The sequence below is a fragment of the Anarhichas minor genome, unplaced genomic scaffold (genome assembly GCF_050575085.1).
Source record: "Anarhichas minor isolate MPS153535 unplaced genomic scaffold, ASM5057508v1 ptg000020l, whole genome shotgun sequence".
Classification (NCBI taxonomy): domain Eukaryota; kingdom Metazoa; phylum Chordata; class Actinopteri; order Perciformes; family Anarhichadidae; genus Anarhichas; species Anarhichas minor.
Genome location: NW_027466466.1, coordinates 3,553,100 through 3,573,468, shown reverse-complemented (window position 1 = coordinate 3,573,468; position 20,369 = coordinate 3,553,100). Strand labels below are relative to the sequence as shown.

General features: G+C 43.6%; 1 protein-coding gene across 1 annotated transcript; it reads left to right on the top strand.

Moving 5' to 3' along the window:
• Positions 1-929: 929 nt before the first annotated feature.
• On the top strand, positions 930-18,877 carry dennd2c (DENN/MADD domain containing 2C). Its single transcript, XM_076095456.1, has 19 exons — positions 930-1,224; positions 4,056-5,129; positions 6,909-7,024; positions 7,469-7,542; positions 7,703-7,861; positions 9,003-9,081; positions 9,354-9,398; positions 10,307-10,491; positions 11,069-11,178; positions 11,840-11,909; positions 12,620-12,697; positions 12,941-13,081; positions 13,990-14,138; positions 15,054-15,231; positions 15,545-15,586; positions 16,170-16,278; positions 16,404-16,646; positions 17,819-17,905; positions 17,987-18,877. The coding sequence occupies exons 2-19, from the start codon at positions 4,267-4,269 to the stop codon at positions 18,016-18,018; spliced, it is 2,760 nt and encodes a 919-aa protein (XP_075951571.1). The 5' UTR covers positions 930-1,224; positions 4,056-4,266; the 3' UTR covers positions 18,019-18,877.
• Positions 18,878-20,369: the final 1,492 nt, after the last annotated feature.

The window sequence follows — 20,369 nt, the reverse complement described above, 5'->3', positions numbered from 1 at the left end:
AACATGTAACATATGCTCTGAGTCTGCTCCACTGTATAGATTCTTGAAGTGAGTTTCGAAAGTGTGGTTATAAATAGCATCTGCTGCAAAATGGACATTTACTAGACTTTGACACTTATACGGTATATGTATATGTATAAAGCAAAGTCCCAGTCATATATCCCAGTCAGTTATTAACTTGAGTCGTGCAGGTGCAGCTCATAGCCGAGCGTCCATATTTCCCAGGACACCTGAAGACAACAGCATTTATTCATCGTTGACAGCTGCAGCGGTTGATGTGATGACGTCTTCCCTCTTGGATCGGGAGGATTCAACCAAACTTTCTCGCGGTCACAGTCGCGTCAAGCGCGACAGAAACACCCAGCGTAAAACCGGAAGTCGAATGCCTTTCCTAGAAAATGAGTGTACCTAAGTTGTACATTTACACAGATTCATGATAAATTGTGAATCTGTGACAAAAACAAACAGAAAATAGACATGTACTTGTAGGGATCAAGTGGGCAAAGTAAGTGTTACCTGATAATGCATCTGACAAAAAGAAAAATACTTGTCCAACAACTGATGTGGATTCACCTTGAATTGGTACATAGTCTGTAGCAGGTACTATGAAAGGCCTTATCCTGTATTGATCGTGAAGCAGCAGATAGGAATTCACACGTGTCTTTCTATGCCATTGTTAGTGTCTTAATAATGACATATTGAGACACTAAAGCAGAAAAAAACTTTTTTTATTTGCTTTTAAACCCATAACTAACACTGACATTATGTAAAAATCGAAGGAACACCAAAATGTAGCTGTTAAACGTGAAGACAAAAAATGAATTGTATAATTTCATTTTGAACATGTTTTACGATCGACAAGGTTGTTATTTTGAAAGTTTTAACCGGAAGTGCTATGTTTTCTGGCTGACTTGACGCTAACTGTCCAGAGAAAGAGGACGAGGAGTGCTCTGCTGTACTTCTCTCTACTCAATGGACTCTCTCTTTGTTGCTGTGTGTAGTTATTAGTACAGCGGACACGGTCTGTGGCTCAAACAAGTTTATTTTCTAAGAAGTTACAAATAACTGGATGTGGACTCCAACGCCTGGACTCTATTCAGACCGCTAACCTCTCCGGTCTGAGCGCTGCTAGCGAAAAGCGTCGGATTTAATTTGTTTTTCATTTTATCGAAAGGAACATGAGGGAAGAACGTGAGTTCTGCTCACAATTTTAAACTATGAGGGGTAAGTTACGACACAGGTAACGTGAGTTTAAACATCTTCCCATGTGATGTCCCGGTGGTAGTATTGTTCCGATATGTCTTCTCACACAACTCCTCGGACTACGTTATTAACGTACGAGTATTCTGCTACATCCAGTAACCCAATGAGCGTTACATGCTATCCCTATAACTGTGTAGTTACCTCAGCTAACGTTACATTTTTAAGTTACTTGTGGTTTTTCTCCATACAGTGAGACGTCGTAGTTATTAACGCTTAATTGAAGTATCGAACGTATATCTGTATTAATAAGTGATGTTGTTCATGATGTCGCTCCCTCCTCCAACAGACAACTGAACAACGTTAACCTGATGGTGGGAGACTATCCGTGTAAACCACTGAGATACTTTAGGTTATTTGACATTTTTGTTATGGCCGAATTACACTATACATCCTAAAGAGTCAGCGGAGCGATTGAGTTTCATTTCTATGAAATCAGACTTTGCAATATGGAAGAATATTCTAAATTCCTATAGTTTTGAAGGGAGTTTGTTTTTTCTTCATATAAGGGCAAGTCTTCCCCTCCTGCACTGATCCACATGTTCTACCAGAAACTAAGCAACTACTTCAGGTCACACAGTTCGCTGTGGTCATTGAACCTCACAGCAGACACTACATCTTCTATATGGAAATATTCTGCAGGTGTTGTAAAACTTAAGAAAAGCAGTTCAGTTAATGAATAAGCATCTGAGATGTGTATTCCTCCAATCCCGTCAGAGAAAAGGCTCCAATTAACTCCAGGAACACTGCTGAATAATAGATCTGCATTCACTTAGTGCTAAAGATCTTCACTTTGTTGACATTTTGCTGACAGTGGTGTCCACAACAAATGAAGGACCTTGTCATGCTGTCGAGTGGTCAGTCAGTCTTTCACCAGAGCTCTCGAAATGAATGTTTAGTTGCACACAAACTGTTCTGGCGGCTGCTGATGGATCAGTCATTTCCAGACTCTTAATCTTTGGTGTGTCCTTCTACGCTGGCATTTAACAAACCCACGCTTTTCTTCTTCTTCTTTTATTATAGCTGTAACTGTCACTGCAGAGGGTGTACCACAGCCGCACAATACCTCACCTACAACATGTTGTGTCACGTCGCAGTCCTTCGGGCGTTTTTGTGGCAGTTTTGCAGGCGCAATTAGGTTTGATTTAGCTGTCAGGTGATGACTGGGTTCTCAAGCTTCATGGTGCTCCTGTCTGGTTTCCTTGTCGATGACTGAGTGAGTTTCACTTGATAATGCAAGGATACCGTTCTGCGTAGTTCACGGCCCAATAACTGCCAGTGAACTTCACTTTGACCCTCCGGCTTTGTTGCTTGATATCACGGCGCCTCATGGCGGGCCTCACCGACAATAACAAAGCTTGATTTTCAACTGTCATCCGTAAGAAAGGGGAAGCTGACAACTTGAGACATGTTTGCAAAATGTTACTGTAACTGAGTAGCTGGTTTACTTCTGCATTTACTGTGTTCCAGAGACGATGTTCGATTACCATCCCAGGGTTCGAGTAGAGATGATCCCACACATAGCTCAGATCAGTGGTTTCGACTGGGTGCAAATCTCTCCGCACCGTAATTATGGACAGTCGGCTGATCCTTCATCCTGCGGCTCAGGAAGCTCAAACTCATGCTTTCCTGTACAACATACACAGACGAGTAACGCAAGTAGGTCAGTTTGGGAGACGCATTGTCACTGCGTGGTCTGGCAATGATCGAGCAGCATTCCAGTGCACGCGCATACGTTTGATTTAGGTCAAACCCAAACAAAGGCGTTACTCTCAAAAATGACTGACTGACTGTCTCCAGTTAAATGTATCCCCCCCCCCCCCACGCTCTTGTACGGCTCTGCAGGAATGCGGCTCATAGAGTTATTATGATCGTGAGCTGTGCAGTGGAATTTTACCGTGTCTCCCCTTCTCCACGTTCTCCCAGCCTCGGTCCTAATGTGCAACGTGTCCAAAATGGTTTGGTTCCAGCCTGCCAGGAGCTGCAGTACCAGAGTGTACAGTGACCGCATTGATGTCGACTCAGGGAATATCAGTCAGGGGGGCTGACGCTGCAGATCTGTACACCAGGTCTCAGTGTCTGATAGCACTTGGTAAGAGGGGAGCAAGACGATAGATTATAGCTCCGTACCATACAGAGTCTTATCCTTGCACAAAGGCATCAGTTAATCAGGGTTCCCGTATGTTTTTATCTAGCGTCTGATAAATAGCTAAACCATTGAAGAAGCTTTTATTCCACTGCGTAGAAAGGTGTGGTGAAAGTGTTCTACATCATTAACCTAATTGTCACAGGCTCCTCATGTATGCCTTGGAGGTAATGTGTTGTCTTTCCTCTAAAGCTCTTTAAAATCACCTAAAATGAGCATTCTTCACCCAGACAGCTTTGCAAGAACATTACATTTTGATTCAACGCTTTGCTTGATCATTGGCATTTTCGTATTTGGCCAGGTATGTGGTTAAGGGCGAGAGTGACAGACAAGGAAGAATTCCCCTGAGGCTAGAGGAGGGTGCTGGGGCGGTTCAGGACACAGACTCACAGCAGCAGAAATCTGCTGTCTTTCCTTATTCTTCCGGGACTTATTTTTGGAAACCGACCCCGACAGGAGCCCGTCCTTCCTGGCCTCCTCTCTGTCCCTTCCTACAAGCTGTAGACTGCTTCAGATGTGTGCTGCTTTAAAAGTATCTGTGTCCTCCTGTGGTGCCTCGGTATCCCTTTGACCCTGCGATGTGCTGCCTGGGCTTGTTTTTAAGTGCAGTGATTGATGGGTCATTTTGTGTGTCTTGTCTTCTTTTTAGGTTATTTACAAGAGGAGACAAGGGGGGAAGTGACACTCTGCTAGGACAATAAGAAGCATAAAGACATAAAGGATCAGTTACATCCATACACCTTGTGGCGCTCCTGCTTTTTCTTATCGTTTCTGGATTTAATTGGGAACAGATCACTTGGCTTTTGACCTGTCTGTCTTTTCGAGGAAATCCCCGATGCATTCTCTTGCCCCCTCTCAACATGCTGGCTCTGAGGCTGGAGCAGGGCAGGCGAGGGGGTGGTGAAGTCGATCGCCTGCAGAAAGGGGACGCTGTGGCTCGGCAGGGCCGCCAGTCAGGGAGGCCCCCTCGCGAGCAGGGCAGCAACATCAGGGACAAGATCTCCCAGTGGGAAGGTCGCAGCCAGGATGCCGGGGCGAGAGCACATCCTCCGACCGTATCCAGAACTCTGTCTGGAGAACTGCTGGGCAACGGATGTCCCAATGAGGCATCAAGAGGGGGGCCTTACCTCTCCAAATCTATGACCTTGGGCTTAGATTTTCGAGCATCCCCAGCACAGGCTGGATATGGTGTGGTTGGTAGGAAGTCAGAACCTCTGCAGAAATGTTCCACTGAATCTCCCACCACATCCCCAGGAATTAAACCACTTGCAGCGCAAATATTTGCGTCTCCCAAAGTGGAGACCGTCGCCGCTAACCCCGCAGGTAAACGGCTCTTCACCGCCAACAGCGACCAAAAAACGTATCGCATCTTGGATGTTGAAGTAGTTTCTAAACATCTACCTCTGTCGACCGATGACCAAGAAGACAACATGCCTGCTGGGAACTTCTACACTTCACGGGGTTTCTGGCGTAAGCTGGAGGGGGACCGACTGCTCTGGGAGAAAGGCAGGGGGTCCCCAGGTGAAGCTCAGCCTCCTCCCAAGCCTCTGCGGACATTCCAGTATGTGGGAGCCAACAGCAACAACGTGGGGCGGGACAGCAGATCCCCTCATAACAGCCACTCCGACGCGAGGAGCAGTAGGGTAGCCCACCCACCTACCTTCCCACCTCCTCCCTGTCCTGTAGCGAAGACGAATGGGCTTTCAAGGCATAAAAAGAACAGGTGAGTCCATGCAGAGCACTTTAAATGGATGGGATTTCTCGCAGTGCTTTATTTGATCTGACAGAATAAGGAAATTGACAAATGCACAGTAAACATCCTGCTTCAGAGTTCGTCTATCAGCAGTGTTTTTTGGGGCGGTTCTGTGGAGGAAACCGAGTCTAAACTGTTGGCCGGCGTCCTGGTGTGATGTCACATGATATCTAGCAGCATTGTTCTCTATTATGTGGATGTGGCCTAGTTCCTCTGCAGCCACGGGTCCAGGGTCATCATCTACACACACACACACACACACACACACACACACACACACACACACACACACCCTCTCACACTCTATCTCTCTCTATTCACTAAAGGCAAAGCAAAACATAACTTGTAACCCATGCACACACTGAGCTCTCTGTAAACTGTTATGTCTGTCATTATCATCTAAACACTGTCCAGGAGTTGTTAACAGATTATGATAATACAATGCCAAGGTATTCACATTTTTGAATAAGAAATTGAAAGAACAAAAACATATAAAGCCTCATATTATTTTTGAGAGGTGTTATTTAGCCGACCCTCATTGATATAAAGGGGGTAGGCAAAAATAATCTGTCATTATCATGTTATACAGTTAAATAGCACCACAGACTGCATCCTCCAAAATTACAATACAGTTGAATTGATATCATAATCTTCACAAGGTGAGATTTATAGCAGGACTGTGTACCTAATAAACTGGGTCAATTTATGAGGATTGCTTCCAAATTCACCTGGAATGGACCTTGTGTTGTGTGTCTGAATGTAAGTGCAAGAAGACACCTTATAAATAACAAAACATTGCATTAGTCTGTTGGCGAACCCCAAAACAACAGTTACAATAACAAAATGATCTTGTCTTCACTTGCATGAAGAGATGAAATCATCACAGAGCTGTGACTGAATAATAATCTGAATAAGACGCCTAGTTGTAGTCAGTCTCAATCATAATACTCATGGAGAGAGTAGTGTATTTATTGGAATACAACCTCACTTTTAGTTGGGGCAAACTGCCCAAATGGTAGAAAAAGTTGGCCAAATTATCACAAGATGCCCAAAGCAACTTTCAATCAAACTAAATAAAAAGTAGCCCAGTCTGGCAACAGTGCACCTAGTGATGAAAAAGAAACCTACACATTTTTATTGTTAAGTTCCTGCCAGTAACTTTTCCCTCACCTCCAGTCTTCCTGCCGCACAGGGCTCCTTGTTCACCGACTTCAGAGGAAGCCATTAGCTGTCATTCATTCATGTACATTATGACGTTCCTCCATGGCGCTCGGCACTACGTCACACTGAACCTTGAGTCGTGTAAAAGTCTCTGTTCCAGCACTCCTGTGCATTACTTAAATCAAGCACATCAAACCTCCACTGAGCTTGTAACCAGACCTAGATGATAGCAAATCTGCTCTGACTAAACAGATCTGTATCTCCACTTTGAAGTTTTCATTAGAGGAAAGCTGCACTGTGACCTAATTGTTATTATGACAGCTGTCATACTGCCAACTGCCATGTCTGTTTTAAATCCTGCCATAGTCTTCTTCCTTGTTTTGCTCTTCAAACAAATTCTGTACCAGATGAGCAGACATTTCCTTTCACGACAGTTCGTCACACTCTCTCTCTGTCTTGCTGCGTTTGATATCAACATATGGAATGTTGTGGCGGGACACTGAGCGAACAATAGTATGGCGGCTATCTTTAGGACAGCAGCGAGGCCCCTCTCCTTCACTGCCTTCCCTTTCCCTCTCCCCGCCACAGGAAGTCCTTTGAGTACGAGGATGCGGCGCGTCTGACGGCGAAGCGAGGCACGCTGAGAGGCGAGGACGGCCTCTACCACGCCTACTCCGACGACAACATTTACGAGGACATCGTTTGTAAGTTGAACTCCCTGAGTGTTTAAAAAGAGACAAAGACAGGAAGTCATAAAGACTGCAGGGTGCCTGTCATTGGTTGAAATGCCCCGTTTAGAACTCTTTTATATGATCATAACGGAGCCTGTACAGGGACCGGTGACCTCATCAGGGAAAATCACTGAAGATCGACTCCCGGTTTCCAACAGATCGTACAGTTTCTGGAATATTGTGACATTTTGAGAGTTCCAAAACAAAAGACAGCACAGCTGTACAATATAGTGATTTGTTATAAATCAGGACAGGTAGTGAAAAAACATTGCTTTTTAGACTTCTGCATCAGCCGGTGCAGTTCAGCATCCTCCAATGATAGATTTCGACACATGGTGTTACTGCAGTAAAATGAAAAGATGATGAAACATCAGTCAGCCTGTCTTATCTTTTCCCCATCGCTCTGTCTTCCCCCAGGTGAAGTGACCAGAGATACCCCCTATGAGGATGTCAAGCCATCTCCCATGTGTCTCCCTATCGGAAGGCCAAAGGTACTGGGAGCCATTTATGCCTCCTTTTCACACTCCAGAAACATTTTTGTTGTTGTTGTTAATTGGTGTATAAAATCAGCCTAAAGAAGGAAGTATTGTAGTTTGATACTACGTAATTACCAACAACTAAGCGATGACTCCGAAACCTTTTGTCTTCTAGCTGCCGCCTAAACCTCAAACGCTGCAAGGCTACGCTAGCAAAGTGGAGAGGAAGAGGTTTCAAACATCCACACCATCCAAATCCTCAACACTTGCAGATATTCCCAAACCAGCTACACCGCGGCGCGCAAGCACGCAAACAACACAGAGGACGCCTCAGGTAGACGATCGGTGGATTATGGCGTCAGTGCTCGTATTGGGAGACGATGATTGACCGAGATGTTTTGTGTTGATGCCTTTACATCGGCGACAACTGATTCGAATTTGGTGGTCAAGGGTCACTGTGACCTCACAAAAACACATTTCTGTCCATAGCTCAAGAATTCACAGACTAAATACCAATTTCACACAAATGTCTAATAGGATTAAATTCTGAAGACATGGATGTAAATTGCAACTTGGTTTGTTTGCGGAGGCGTACATCCGCGCGCTGGTAATTCAAGTTGAGCAGGCTTGTTGAGCAGGAAGGAGAGGGATGCTGAGAGAAAGCAGATAGTGGTGGAGCAACATGCACTTCATGAGAATTCACACAGAACACGTTAATTCCTACAGAGGACTCATGGCAGTGCGAAGAGCGTGGACAGGGGGGAACTTAAACGACCAGGTACAATAACAAAACAGAGTTATTAACATATTCTACATATATGTAAAGGTGAGGACTAGAACATGATGATGGCTTTAAAACCCACGTGACACTCGTGTACCAGCAGGTTTGACAAATGCCAGTCGAGGTTATTTGGTGACGTTGGTGACCTGATTGTTTTCCATTATGTTACTTTTAATTAACAATTAGTTTAGAATGAATAGCCTGGATCGTGATTATAAAACTCAACGTTTGTTATAGTTATGTTATGCTGTCCTTTAACTCTTTTAGATCTTTGACAGCGGTGTTAACATTAAGATAATAGGCATAAGAACACCTCATTATGTATTTTTCTGCTCAACAACTGTACCATTATCTTAGTCAGGGAATTTGACTTTCTGACACACACATTGGCTTCCTCTACTGGCAGTGCGCTGTGTGTCCTCTTAAAGATAAGTTGTAACTTCCTGTATGTGTTTGTTTGCGTGTAGAGCCCAACTCTACGTATTAATGTGCCTTAGTTGGCTTGTGTCCACTGTGTTCTTTCAGGACATTAACAGAAGAATGTACGGTTAAAAAAAAAGAAAAGTATGAAGAACATCTATAATATAATTATGTACTTAGTGGCTTGTTATGTCATGATTCTCTGTAATCATGATTCTATAATGGCTGTGAAATTACGGGGCTGACAAGTACCTGTGTGTGTTCTACTACTCAGTATGTCAACAAGATCGAGACCATCTTTGATGACAAGCGAGGGAGGAAGAGGGTAAAGAACCAGGGAGTCCCAGTGCGAGGTAACACACACACACACACACACACACACACACAGACTGTCACATATGCTCAAATGTCACTCACATCAACACTTCAGTCAGATTAAGTTGAGCCTCTTTGTGGAAATACCCAGCTTTTGATGGTACACACAAGGCCAGCTGCAGCTGGCAAAGCTGCTGATTATGAAACAAAGGCTGACTGTCTGCATCTGATTATGGCTTCTCAAGTCTTTTCCATTCCTCTGCTTCTCTTTTACCCCCCCCCCCCCTTCTCTGATTCATATCCACAACAGAGGAGACCAGTGGGACAGAGAGTGACCCCGAGGACAACACCAAAGGTATCACGGTAGAGTTATTGTGTCTGTAATGTTTCTTTACAGTAACTCTCAGGGCTGCATCGAAAAAATAAATATTCATAGCATCTCTGAAGAGTGGATTAGCTCCGGTCAATGCAGGCCATGTTACATATCTCTGTCCAATCAAGTGACATTCAACCGTAGTGGGACCATAATGCACCTGATTGTACATGATCGGGACATCGAGACTAGTGCAGAAACAATTTGTTATTTATCATTCAAGAGGGCTTTGAGCTAAACGCTGGTGTTTACTAGGAAATATTTACCATCTTCACTATCTTAGTTTAGCATGTTAGCATGATAACCTTTTCTAATCAGCAATAAGTAATTAGATTTCATGTTTTTCAGGTATTTGGCCATAAACCAAAGCATTGGAGAGAAGTAAACCTTTAGTTTTGACCTGATGAGGGCTCTTGAATAGATTCACCAAAGTTTTTACATTTCATCCTCTGTGGAACATCTGTCTCTGCCAGATGTTATGCGAATCCATCTATCAACCATATGATAATCCATATAACGATACTCGTCCAGATTTATCAGTGTGGACTTTAGTGGTGGGCGTTGCCATCCTTAAAGCCACGCCTGGCAACTGTTGCTTCTGTTAAGCCCTCTCAGAGAAGTCAAATAAAACCAAGACCAGCCAAGCAACATCCTCTTTGCAAGAGAGGCTCATGGGAAATGTTGTTTTAACTTTAAGAAACTCAAATAATACCAGTGCTGTAGGACGCAGACAACCAGCTATCCATGACCATTGTTGCGGACACTGTGTAATCAGCGTTACACAATTATACTTCATGTTTATTGATGTTTAAAAAGCCTCTGGTGTGCTGGATGTGATACGTCCCAGGACAAGCATTTAGCTTACAGTCTCATTGTGTGGTGTCCATCAGGCTCCAGGAGATCAGTTTACATCCAGTCTACACTGAAACGTCGGCCAGGTTACCGCACCCTGGAGAGAGACCTGATCCAGCTGCAGCAGCAACAGCTTTTCCAGATCTTTGTGGTGGTGTCGCTGAGAAAAGGCTCCCCGGGAAACACCTACGCCCCTGAAATCACGCAGCAGTTCCCCAAACTGGTTAGAAACGAGTTTTTTAACATAACCCTACCCTTCTCCCAGGCGGAGGACATAACTGTAGTTTAGTCATAGTGCTTTGATTGAATGGTATTTTGTAGAATTAGGACAATGTCATGTCCAAGATATAATCTTGTTTGGTAGAATTAAAGGAGCATGACTCACATCTAGAGCAATGAGGAATTTCAAGGGGAATTTTTCAGTTTGACATAAGTCAAGAGCACTCATGAAAGCAAGTTGTTTATTTGTGTTCTTCCCATTTTCATTTTTTATTATATTTTAAAATATTGTCATGTTAAATTTGGCCATTTTTAGAGAAGGTTTTGTCTCAGGCACCTATATGGGAACATACTAACTGTTATTTGATGATGATTTAGAACAAGTGCTTATGTAAAAATACTCTAAACAAGTACACCCTGCATAAGACATTCTTAATACTCCGTAGCTAATTGATATATGTTCTGTTAAATTATCTTTCAATGCAATTAAATGAGTACTGACTTCACGAGGGCCCCTCTTTAACCGATTTCAAGGAAGTCACTCGGAGGAGCACTGCTTTAACTGGATTCCCTCGTTTCAGTTTGAGAAGTCGTCCCGGCTCTCCAAAGAGGCAGAGGACCAGCTGAAGGTCATCCCCAAGTTCTGCTTCCCCGACGCGGAGGACTGGAAGCCCTCCGCACACATGCCCAGGTCAGCACATGCACTACAGTAATACTGTTTATAGCATGCTACATGGATACATTCCTAAATGCATCACAAGGGCAATGGCACAATGGTAACACTACGTTTTCATCTTTCATCTCTTCCTTCTTGTTTGTGTTTGCTTTTGTTGTCATTCCACACACACCTTTCATGTGCTCTGATAAACGTTGTCTGACTTTTCCTTCCTGTGCCGTGTTTAGTTTTAGTTCTTGCACTGTAATTGTCAGTTGTGTTATGTTTCAAACTGCCATTTCCTCTTTTCTTATTTATATCCTCTGCTGTAACCCATAAATTCCCCCACGGGCATCTTTACAATTTCAACAGATCTAATTAATACTCTTGAGTCTTTTTGTTGTAACTTGTGGGTGTGGTTGATTGTTGTAATGTGGATTATGATCTCAACTTACTCAACCTCCCTGTCTTTAAATGCGTGTCTGTTGTAGTGCAGATAAATTACACTCACCTGTCCATTTAGATTGTTTCTGAATGCTCTGCCTTTACAATTTGAGATATTTATCTCTTTTTACAGCTTTTAGACAAACTATTACATCCTGTTTTTTTACAATTTGTTTTGTTTTTTACGGTACTAAAAATCAAAATGACATCATTTGACTGTCTCTCCTGTGTCTTAACGTTGTTCCGTTCACAGTGAGACCTTCTCCTTTGTCCTCACCGGAGAGGACGGCAGCCGCATGTTCTGTTACTGCTGTAAGATCTTGGTGAGTGTAGAACATTAGCGTCTGCATCATTGACGTGTGTGTGTGTGTGTGTGTGTGTGTGTGTGTGTGTGTGTGTGTGTGTGTGTGTGTGTGTGTGTGTGACGACATGGAAACCCGCCACATGCTTACTCAACATCTCTGAGGAGATTTGAATCAGTATATGCGAATAACAGACCGTAAACCACTTCTGAATCGATGACAGAGAGCAAGAAGAATGTCATCCTTTGCTCCTTTCTTTTGCCTCACAAAGAGAGCTGCTTTGAGATCTCTTTAAGACACTTTTATAAACACGCGTTTTATGTAGAAATGATGCGGTGTATATATGCCAACATATACGCTTGTGAGTATTCTGTGCTTGTCTTGTTGAGCTCTCTTTAACTATGTTGTTGTTGTGTTTGTTCTATCTTTACTGTAGACAGTTAGGCCAAGCCTTACAGTCAGAGCTTCATGTTTAGTGTTGTTGGTAGATAAACTCAACGCTACCATCATAAAAGTTTGGACTTTAGACTCTTGATTTGTTTTTGTTTTCCTCTCAATCCACCAAGATGTCATTGAAAATACTATTAGACACAATACAACAGAAAGTAGGCTCTAGATGAGAACATGGCCGTACTCTGTTTGGTTAAATGTTCATTCTTAATGAGTGTTTTGGCATATTGATCTCTGTGGTTCCCTGCTTGATGTCATATGAAACTGTCTGTTTCTTTAAGCCCATTGGAAAAGGGAAGAGGCTTCCTGAGGTGTACTGTATTGTCAGCAAACTGGGCTGTTTCAACCTCTTTGCAAAGGTGAGGCCACTACACAATGCATCTGCACCCTTGTTTCTGCTGATAAAAGCCTTTTGTAGGGAGATGAAAGGAGCTGGATTTAAAATGGAATGAGGCCACTCCGGACTATAATCCAGAGCGATCCCTGGGTGTGTTTTTCAAAAAAGAAATTGTAACGCATGTAGCCGTGTCACACCCGTCTTCCTTTCATCAACACTAGTTCTTTCAGTGCACGCGGTGATTTGTCTCTCTCCGTCTGTCCAGATTTTGGAGGAGGTCGAGAGGCGCAGGGAGATCTCCCCGGCGCTGGTTTACCCTTTTATGCGCAGCGTGATGGAGGCCCCTTTTCCAGCCCCTGGACGCACAGTCACCATCAAGAGCTTCATCCCTGGCTCTGGGAATGAGGTAACCCTGAAACCAAGAGAGGAAATGTTAATTAGTAGTTTAGTTCCTCCGAACCACTCCTTCCTGTACACTCAGAATGACTCAGACTGGGAGGTTATCTGTGTAAACAATAGGGATAGCTATTTCAGCTTTGAAAGCGATCATGTCGGGACAGCTAAATGTATTGTAACCGTCATAATCAATTTAGTCATTACTGTTTGCTGACTCAAAATAAGTAGGTAATGACTCCTCCCAAAACTCAGACCAAATGCTGCAGAATCACTCCTTTCTTCTCTCTCAGCAGTCAGGAGGCTCTGAGGATGCTTACTTAAGTTTCCACTTCTGTGGTTCAAAACTGCATCTTCCACCTGAATCTATCTGAAGAGTCTGTTTTTGCTTTAACAGTCACTGTAAATTGTAGAAGGTTGACTTCATTTAAAAAGTCAGTAAAGCTTAAACATTTTCCAGTGAAGTAAATGACCCGTTTAAAGCTGAAAAGAACTGTGTTTAACAACTCGTGTCAAAGCAGTAAACTTGGCGTTAACTCAAAATCATGACTTTAAAATGTCAGTTCAGACAACTTAAAGATCCGAGCAGTACACATAAAAAAGTTAACTGTTTTGGTCGTCTTTTCATGCAGGTTGTAAAACTCAAAATTCTCAACATGTTGCCAAATCAATATGTAAACAATTTAAATGAAAATGCATTTTTTTGGACTGCAGATTATTGTCCTCTATGATGAACATACGCTATTGTTAGTGTTGTTTTAACAACATTGTGTTACAGTTTCAAGCTGCGGTTGATAACTTTTATAGAAAATAAATGATCATTTTAGCTCGAGCTGACCGTAGTGCTAGTCTTAACAACTACAAGTTATACCACTGTAATAACACTCAGCCTGGCTCCCTGTGCTCTCGTTGCTCTGCCAGGTACTGACTTTGTGTCGACCAGTGGACTCCAGGCTGGAGCACGTGGACTTTGACAGTCTGCTGCAGTGTCTCAGTGTCGGGAACCTCCTGCAGGTGTTTGCCTCCCTTCTGCTCGAGAGGCGGGTCATCTTCATCGCTGACAAACTCAGGTACTGCCGTGGTAACACGAAACACTGCAGGGCCACTTAACCATCGCTGTTTACATGGAAATTATATATATATAAGAATGTGATCCGCAATTTATAAAACTCTCATTAATGCTTGATTACGTCACACAGGCCCAGTGTTATTTATATGCGTGTACCTCGGCCTCAATGCTCAGCTTCCCAACGACAAGTCGAGTCAGGTTTTATTTGTACAGCCCAATATCACTTACAGTGTCTCAGAGGGCTCCACAGGGCCAACAACAACAGGTCCTGACCCATCCCGAGCTGCTTATTATTCAGCAGGACATTTCCCAGTTGAATAGGATACTTCAAATTCTGTCTTTATTTGATTAAGTAAACTGCCGTATATACATTCAAAGTGAAGGCTACAAGAACTACAATATGTACTGCAATTCCTTTTTTCGCATACACACGCTGATACTGATAACAAGCCAATATCAACCTGCCGATATCAGCCATGTTCAACGCTGTGCTTAGATTGAGAATGAGATGGTTGTGATGGAGTCAGTAGCATGTTAACGCAGTCTAAAACGGATTATCAGATATAACATAACACAGATTTTTGGAGAGGAAATGTTGATTGATAAACTGGTTTAAAGTTACTAAAAAAGCTGGCAGGGTTTTTCCAGAAGAGTATAATAACATCAGTTTGTAAAGGGACAAGGAGTGTCACCAGTAGAAGATAGTGTCACTGAGAGTATGAGCATAGATCAGTTGGATTTTGGGAGAACTCTTTGACACACCAGAATTGTTTGCTAAAAGCTCTTCCAGTCACTTTGAAAACGTGCTGGAAAAGATTTACAATCGTGTGCTTTGATTAATATCTTTGTGTCACGTGATCCGTGTGAGAACCGAGTAGTTGTTTTAATCTCTTCTCTCCTCCCCCGTTCACCGCAGTGTGTTGTCTCGGTGCAGCCATGCAGTGCTGGCGCTGCTGTACCCCTTCACCTGGCAGCACACCTTCGTGCCTGTGCTACCGGCCAGCATGCTGGACATCAGCTGCTCCCCCACCCCCTTCCTCATTGGGGTGCTGGCCCCTTGCCTGCCACAGCTGCTGGAGCTGCCCATCGAGGAGGTCGGTCCGGTTACAATTCTGTTGAAATGTCTTAAAATCACCGCCTGCGTTGTAAAATTGCTGATTATCAAGACAGGTCTGTGTATATAGAGGTTTTATTGCCATCTGTTGGCCGTACCTTCCCTGCATATTGTGAATGAATCCCAAACAGAACCAGTAAGTAGCTTCCACTGTGCGTGAGTAGTGGCTGAGAAACGCCCTCAAGAGACCGTTGCTCAGGCTCTCACCCCTCCTTCTTTGTAACTCATGTTGCGAAATAGTGAAAACTCTTGCAGCCAGTAACTGTCATTCTTTCCTCTCGTTGTCTTCCCAGGTGCTCATAGTGGATCTGTGTGCAGACAAGTTTGTCATTCAGGTGTGTACACACAGCGGTGTATAATAGGAATGATAGGTGTGGTGCCAGTGGGGGAAAGATGGCTTTGCCTACACTTGTCTCTTGTTTGTATGCAGAATGTTTTGAGGGTGACGGAGAGAAAGTTATGTTACGCCCACAAGCTCTGCAGAGATGAAGCTATGTGGTACGTAAGCTCAAACCAAACAGGAAGGCTGTTTTACAGCTGATACAACAGTAATCGTCTGTTCAATTAATGATTTTTGTTCAGTTGGATTTATATTTATCTCAAATACAGAACTGTGATTTCAGCATTGCTGGTAGCCTCCCTCCTCAGCATGTGACACGAATTTCGTCATCGTAAAGATGACTTGGCAAACACAGTGACGTCTGTTGGTGGGATATTTAGATGGTGACACACGTTCTGGTCTTTTAGCTCAGTAGCACATTGGATTTGAAATGGGTTAATGCCAAAATACTTACAGATTGCCTTAAGTGCTTCACAGCAGTGGGTATTTTTTTTTGTACGTATGTTGTGACAGTTGGGATGCATGTTTGAAACTGGCATCATGCGACTGCTGCTGACCTTTCCTGTGATGTGTGACAGCTGGGCGATGAAGACTGCATCCTGCCTAGTAAACTGCAGGCAGCGCTGCAGCAGATCCTGGAGGACAGGGAGGATATCCTGAGACAGGAGGATGGAGACAGATGTGGAGGTTGGTATAAACAGATGTGCTGCACAGTCTTAATCTTAAATCTGATTGTAAAACTACGGTACAATTCATCTATTTTGGAGTCTGTTATTTACCGTTTTGTCTTCCTCCAAAATGTGTCCCGTCAGGTCAGCCGGCTGACCTGAGCTCTCTGGTGTCGGAGGGTTTTGTGCGGTTCTTCGTGGAGTTGGTGGGCCACTATCCCCTCCACATGGTCGAGTCCTCCAACGGAACGAGGGAGGTCCAGCGCGACGGCTTCCGCAAATCTCACCCCTCCCGTGGAGTCCGCCAGTTCCTGCAGCTCTTCATGGATACTCAGATGTTTGCCGGCTTCATTCAGGACAAAGAGCTGCGCAAGGGAGGAGCGAGAGGTAATTGTGTTGATGCAGCGGTGCCAACAGTCATAAGGGTTGATTCTTTAAAACAAAACAAAGGATTAAGACAACTTTTTTGCTTACATGACTTTATGAAACAGCTCATTATATTGTCCAATATTATATTTTCTCTGATACCAGTTCTTAAAAGACAAAACAAAACTTGGAGATGAAATTTCTTCTCACTCAGTAATTACTTTTCCTAATTATATAATCAATAGGAAGAAAAAAATGGTATTGTCACACACCAAGTCGTGGCTGCTCGCGGTCAGAAACGCCGGTGAAATACACTCTGGTTCAGAGAAACACACCAGGAGCAAACTACCGTTAGGCAACCTGGGCCTGGGGCCCCAATCAGCTGTAGATTTACTATGGTGTTTAGATATAAACAATATTTATATGTTACTATTCCAACTCATTGCACCCAGAAAATAAGTAGCAACAGGCCCCCAAAGCAAAAAATATGCAACCCAACTGTATTGCCTACTACTTACTGTGTACTTCTACTTTGTAGTACTACATGTACCTGACAGAAAAGTGTCACTGGTTACGTTGCAGATTCAGATTTGACTCACAAAATATAACCATTAAAATATGATGCACAATTATGAATGAAACTATCCAGCATGCTATTAGAGTTGAAGGCTCCGCCTTGAAGAGAGGTGAATCACATGTGCTGATACTGCCTCTCGTTCTCTCTTTACTTGAAGTAAACGTTTGAATGCAGGACTTTAACTGTAGTGTATTAATAGTGTCACTATTAATTTTTTGAGTACTTCTCCTACCACTGCCAAATCCAACATTCCCAGTTAGAGAAATGAAAAGTGAAGCAGCTTTTGCTTGAGGCCCTGAATAACACACACACACACACACACACACACACACACACACACACACACACACACACACACACACACACACACAAACACATCTGGGTTACTCACGGTCAGAAACATGGCGTAACACTTAGCAGAGGTATTCTTTTCCAAGTTGGCCTATTAGTCACTTGCTTTGACACCACGGTGGTTACAAAGCAGAGCATGGATTGAATTAGCGTAGGTATTTTTAGTTAGTATGGCAAAAACAAAAGCTATTTGAGTTGCTATGGCAATGTACACACGCTGCCTTGGTGGCTCAACTCTCCCGACTGTCTCCCGACTGTCTCCCAGGTCTCTTTGAGGCCAGAGTGGCCGCGTATCTGGATTCTTACCCTGAGGCGGAGCCAAGCGGTGTGAACAAATTTCTTAAAGGACTGGGTAAGCGTTGCTCCATCATCAAATGTTTCCTCTCAAAGGTTCATTTCCAACAGCTCATTGGTTTTCTTTTTTTCCTTTTAGGAAACAAGATGAAGCTCCTACAAATGAAATGAACACCGACCAACACCGTGGCCTTTAAATGAAAGACTCTGTAATTACAAACGGAACACTTGTTGGTGCTGGACTTGCTGAGGAGTTGAATGTGGACGGGAGTCTTGTCTCTGGAGGTGAATGGGACGGTGGAGAGTGTTGGTGTGAGAGGACCAGGTTTATCTTATAGCCACGTATGCATGTCGGAGAGCAGCGCACTTTTTATCGGACGGAAACTGGAAAGACTATTTCTCTTCGAGAATAGTTCTTTGAAACCTTGAGGACGAGGCACTGTGTCTTTTGGAAAACTACAAAAAAAAATTCCGGCGACCTAACCTCAGTTATCAGCCTGAACGTGCGCGGTGGTAACTATTTTATTTTCTTTGACTGGAAACGTTTGTCACGTAGATTCAGCTCTTCTACACGATGTGTGCATTTTACAGTGAACGCAACACGTAAATGTTAAATTTCAATCTTGTAAGTACTTTACACTTGAAAGCGATCTGTACCTGATGCATGTTTCTATACATTTAAATGTGATTCCATTACCTACGTTGCGTTCCCTTCAGCACAAACTGTACACAAACCTTTTCTTTGCTATGTTTTTATTTGTCTGCATTTCAGATCCATTAGGCTTGTTAACTCTGATCAGAACATTTCAAAGTGTCCAGGTTAAATCTCATCAATCAAAATTAGTATTAACATTTACACACAGAAATTAGCTTTGTTCTTCCGTCATTGACTTTCTCCCTTTTTTTTTTAAACTGGAGTTGTAAATATGTTTTTTAGATTTTGCACAATGTTGAGAACCAGTGTACAGTATTTGGAATATTTTTGTATAAAAGCATGATGTGTCCTGAATGGAATAAATGGTTTCCCAAGGACAGCAGTTAATGATTGACTATGCTTCTTAGAATTGAAATGCTTTGAAAACTGTGTAGTACAGTAGCCCTGCATCACTCTGAAAACACTTGTGTAGGAGGCAATACATAATGGTGGCCCCAAGAGCTCAACAACTGCAGATTAAGAAAATGCAAATAGACGACACGCCAATTTGACATCGTATGCAGGGCATTTAGAAGAACTAAAACACAAATACAGAAACACACTGCATGTCCAAAGACAACAGAGAATGTTTAAAGGTTCCAGATAATGGACACGTATCCATCCCCCTGAGAGCACCCAGGGACACAGCATCCCCATGGGAGCCTGCTCGATGCAGTCCCCCGTTAAAAGACCCCCGACGAGCATGAAGTTCGCCTGATGGCGGAGCACGGAGACATTGCTGAGGAGGACTCTGAGGACGAGTCCAAAAGCCTCGGTTCTGAAGACGGCAAGGAAGATGTTGAGTCCCTTATCCTCCCTCAGGCTTCAAAGCCGGTGGCCGGGGACGGTGCGTGCAGCGGATCTTCAAACCCGAAAGCCTAGAATGACCCTGCACGAGGCCTGTAGGAGAGCGGCTGCAGAGCAGGGTATCGCGTGGCCTCAAGTCCTCACCGAGACCAGTAGTAGTGAGGAGAAAAGGCTTCCCTAAACGGAATCCTCTGCTGGTTTTACCTGTGTGCCTGGAGGAGGCGACCCAGTCATAGAGCGATCCCCTCTCTGACATAAACCCCAGGGAGGGTCGGCATAGGACTGGGTTCTGACGGACAAAACAACTTTTCATACATGTTACATATTTTTTACGAGGGCATGGCTGCCTCGGTCCTTCTCACTTTTGCATTCTTACGCTTTGCCTCAGCTTTCCTCTGAGGGTGAGCGAGTGGCAGATGATGGCTGAGCAGTGATTTCTCCTCCTCCAGATGTTTAAAGCACTGACAGACAGATGAAATCGATCCGGGGGAACATCACTATTGCCCACCGCTGCTGGCGTCGTATCTTTGGGCGCCACCAGCGCTTGGCGGGCCGGGCAGGCTGGTGGCTGCTGCACACCGCTCTCTGCGTGGTCTGTGCCATTACCTCACACTTCAGTGCCAGCACACTCTCACAGGGGTGTAATCTGGATTATCGTAATCAATATTAAAATAAGATGTCATGGTGCGAATCTTTGTCATAGAAGAATTGCTCCTCAGAAGAACAGGGAAATCCCAATTTGCTAACATTTAAAAATTACCCACAATTCCTAGTGTTGTTGGTAAACATGGGTTTACTAGGGGAAGTTCGAGATGTAAACAAAGTTGATGGCACATGGGTGTTCAGCTTGGCATATTACATTTACACAGAAACATTCAGGATTTAAGAGATAAAAACACATGAAATCAGAGGAATGCAGGCAGAGACTACATTACACATCTGGTTCATTCTCCAATAATGTATTTTCATTTCGTTCTGGAAGGCATTCATTTGGGCCAACTTTAGCTCAGTGATGCAAAAC

What these genes read in the sequence shown, in the direction of transcription:
- dennd2c (XM_076095456.1), top strand. Translation starts at nt 4,267, where the DNA reads ATGCTGGCTCTGAGGCTGGAGCAGGGCAGGCGAGGGGGTGGTGAAGTC. An exon ending in CCCCGAGGACAACACCAAAG is followed by an intron (nt 9,399 to 10,306) that starts GTATCACGGTAG and finishes GGTGTCCATCAG; the next exon opens with GCTCCAGGAGATCAGTTTAC. An exon ending in CGCAGCAGTTCCCCAAACTG is followed by an intron (nt 10,492 to 11,068) that starts GTTAGAAACGAG and finishes CCCTCGTTTCAG; the next exon opens with TTTGAGAAGTCGTCCCGGCT.